Source organism: Acanthisitta chloris, unplaced genomic scaffold, assembly GCF_000695815.1.
Source record: "Acanthisitta chloris isolate BGI_N310 unplaced genomic scaffold, ASM69581v1 scaffold16559, whole genome shotgun sequence".
NCBI lineage: Eukaryota > Metazoa > Chordata > Aves > Passeriformes > Acanthisittidae > Acanthisitta > Acanthisitta chloris.
The window spans coordinates 35,603-39,444 of NW_008692117.1; the positions used below are offsets into that span (position 1 = coordinate 35,603).

The 3,842-nt window shown below is 41.2% G+C and overlaps 1 protein-coding gene across 1 annotated transcript in view; it reads right to left on the reverse strand.

Moving 5' to 3' along the window:
- Positions 1-1,185: 1,185 nt before the first annotated feature.
- The window catches only part of CDPF1 (cysteine-rich, DPF motif domain containing 1), an 8,444-nt gene continuing 5,787 nt past the window's right edge, over positions 1,186-3,842 (reverse strand). The window contains exon 3 of the mRNA XM_009082525.1: positions 1,186-1,305. Within this exon, the coding sequence (XP_009080773.1) occupies positions 1,186-1,305 (120 nt within the window). The remainder of the gene's footprint in view (positions 1,306-3,842) is intronic.

Genomic DNA, 3,842 nt, shown 5'->3' on the forward strand with positions numbered 1-3,842 from the left:
AATGTCTTTTAACACACACTTGTTCATTCTACTAAAATGGTCAAGTTTAGTTGTTGTCATATGACAAATTATATGGATAGAAGAGTTGAAAAAAGAGATGTCAGCTAAAGTACTAACAGGTTCTTGATCAATGACTAACAAAAACTCAAGTACAAAGGCGATTTGGTAACTGGGGAACATTCTAGACATATCCCTAAGGTGTTTGACTCTGGTTTTACAGCAAAACCACCTAAATCTTCTTTTAAGACAGTCAGCACAGATAACAGAGAAGCTAATTTTTGAGCTAAACAAACTGCTGTTTCCATAACAACCTTTTACCCTTTTTTGACTGAAATTGTGTTCCTGACATCCTTGTTCCAGCTGAAGTCTAATTGTCCAGTTCAGGAAAGACTTGAGCTTACTTAGGGACCTTTTCTATTTCCAGATGAGCTGATGTGGAAGTGAGAAGGAAGTCACCTTTATTGTAAAGCATAGATTGAATGTATTCAAGTCCTCTCTGGCTGCTATGCTGACATGGACTGGAAGGTTGAGTGGAAAGTGATTGCAAGTGACCTGTAAGTATGTTTATTAATATTTTATTACAGGAGCACCTACCTTCAGAAGTCTCAGTGCTGGGACGGTTCTGAGATTATCATACTGAAAAATGTAGGTATTTCTATGGGTATCTGTGACATTTTCTCATAACAGTTTTATTTTAGACTTAAAACCAAAGCTTTCAATTCCCTGCCTCTTACCAGGACAGCATTGCCAGTAATGACTGGTCTGTACTGACTTTCCTGGATGTCTACTCAACTAAGCCAGATAAATCCCTCTCAGACTTTCATAACACTGTAGGAGTGTCAAAACCAACAGCAAATGTGACAATTTGGACATGGTTCCTGTGCTGCATGCTTAGTTTTTTACTACAAGCATGTTACATGGAGACAGCAGGCTCACCTGCCCTCCTTTCTGGCTCCTCACCACCTCAGAGCTGTTCCACTGGCTCTGCAGTCACTGCACAGTGATGTCTGAGACCAAGCCAAATGGAGGAGATGTGTTACTGTGTTCTGTAACAGTGAGCTGATGAAGGTCACTTCTTTAAAAGGAGCAACGTGATAGTCTCCAAATGGAGAGAGGAGAAATCCCAGCCAAAGAAGTGTCATTCTTGGTCCTTCAGGATTTATGTGTTGTATCCCGGATTTTTTTTCAGGATTTATGCTGGGGCTTTCTTTTATCCATATCTTCTTGTATTTCCAAAGGAGAGGCCTTTAGGTCTTCCTTCACACAGTGGAGGTTGAACCTTTTGGAGTAGAACAGACTACATTGCTATAAAGAAAATAACATTATTAGCAGGATGTGCAAAACGGAAATGCTTAAGTTCCAGTGTCATTAAACTACATTTATATTTAGAATTCTTTTAATTAAATTCTTCTTGTAGGCTGACATATTCCAGCAATTTTACTTCTTCCTATTCAATAATTCTAACATCTGCTTAGAGCTAACTGGGTGAAAAATAAAACCCAGGTCTGTAACAAGCACTAACCAAATCAACTGTCCCACTGCTCCTATTAGAGTGATCCTCACCAGCTCCCTGCTGCAGGGAACAGCAACACACCTCCTCTAGCTGCTTCCTCCTCCCAACATCATCCAGGGGTTTCCTGGCCTGATCACTGAATTCCAAATAGGATTTCATGGGTAAGCTGGAGCTGGTGTTGCTGATGGATTATTCTTGGGGATTTAAGCATGAATAAAGACATCAGTATAGATAGATTTGAACATCTTTGGGGGAGAAATGGATTCCCTGGGTCTTACCTAAATAGCAAAGTTTACCCCTTGCCATGGTCCTTTGTGGCTGATCTTTCTCTGGGAGCTTGGCTTGGCTATTCCTGTGTTTCTGTCCTTGCTTTTGTTTCCTATGTCACTATCTGTATTTTAGCAGTAGATTCAGCTGATAATTGTATCAAAATCACAATCAACCTCCTTCCATGTGACTTGGAAGCTTGAGGAACAACTTCTCTTCCTCTATTGTCTTTTTTTGCACTGACTTCCAGGCCTCTTCGTACTCATGAACTAGTGTGAGGCCTTGGTCTCTGAAAAGCTCTGAAACTGGATTTCAGTTGCACAACCTCCAGAGCCTATTGTTTTTTGTCTCTTGGTATCCTTAATACTTTAAGCTGCCAATTTAAAAGGGGAGATTAGAGTTTAAGTTGGCCCTGCTATTGTTGTTTGCATTGCAAAATGGCATGCAGCCCCCCTACCTCCAGGGTAAGCTCAGGGCTCCAACTGGTGGCCACTGGGCCATGGCCAAGGAGGGGAGAGGCTGTTCCCTCTTCTGCAGGTGAGATCAACAATGTCAGGATGCAGATCCCCACAGGTAATACAGGTGCTCAACTTGCATCGTTTTGGCTGAAAGGAGTTGCCAAGTGGTTCTGATTTTGGCCAACAGACCACAACTGACAAACCACAACTATGAACCATTGCACATCTGAGCACTGGGTCCACATACCCTTAGTCCCCCTCGCTCACTCCTGGGATTATTCAGCCCAGCTCTTCTTTGAATGGTCCACAAATTACTCTTACTATGTAGAGTCAAGCCCTTCTTATAACCCATTATTCTGGCACAGTTGTGTGTTTAGGCAGATGATTCTTTAATATATTTACCCTCTTCCATGGCCAAGGTAGGAGGGGACCATTTAAATTTCAAATTTAATAGTCCAATTCAGGCAAAATGGAGCTGCCTGAATTTATTTCTGTTTTGACACGAATCATGTCTAAAAGTAATGTGTACAGGGACAGTGTCTTTACCACACTATGTGAAGGAATGGTTCTGCCTCTCCATGCCCAGGATTGGCTCCACATGACTGGAAGTTGAGTGAAAAGTAACTGGAGCGTTACATTTAGCAGTTAATGCCTACAGTCATGGCCAAGGTTAGTGTTTAGTCACCTTCTGCTGAGGTTAGCAATAAGGAATGAGACTTGTTTCCTTTTGTCCTTTCTTCTCCAAAAGTCACCTCTTTTCTTTTCCTGTCTTTAGTAAGCATTGGAATAAAACAGAAATAACTGGTTTAAGTGACTAATATGGTCAAATTATATAATTTTCTCCCCCCTTTATGAAAGGGAAACAGGAAGAAGGGCACTCAGCCTGCCCAAGGACTTGTAAAAGCATCTTTATTATCTTCCTTTTTGTGGGGTTTTGATGTGTTTTAAGACATTACAGACAGCTGTTATAGTTATTCCCAGTTGGACCAGAACTAATGGCACTTACCAATGCACTGTGATAAAGACTGGTCAAGTAGGGTGATAGAGGCTGCAAGATGATTGGAGTAATTAAATGAGTGAGACTTCAGAGGATATTTGAAGATGTGAGTTTATGAGCATTATACAGAGCAGCTGCTAAGTTGTGACCTTTATTGACACAGCAACTGTATGGAAATACACTTCAGCTAGCATGGGTTGTCTCATGGAGAGCCTAAAATCTTACCTGTATCTCAGTCTCCTTTGGTACAAAAGCTAGCACATAAATCGAAGTCTTTTGCTAAATCTAAGGTAAGAAAAGTCTTCATTTTGTCATATGCTAACCTAGTACCTTTTTGAATGACCATAAAATTGAAAGCAACCTGTCACTAAAAACTTTCCACCCAAGTGGTCCAGCTCCTTTGCCAGAGAGGCCCAAGAAAGCAGGACTTTCTTCAGCTTCAATTCTGCTGTTATAATGTTGTGGAAACACTCAGCCCAGGGCTGAGTAGATCTGCTTGGGTCAAGCACAGGCAGAAACCAATACTAGTCCACAGAGATATTATCCTAACTTTGTCTCTCTCTACTGCCCTGGATAAGTTTTTACTTCTCTGGACTTCTAATTTTCC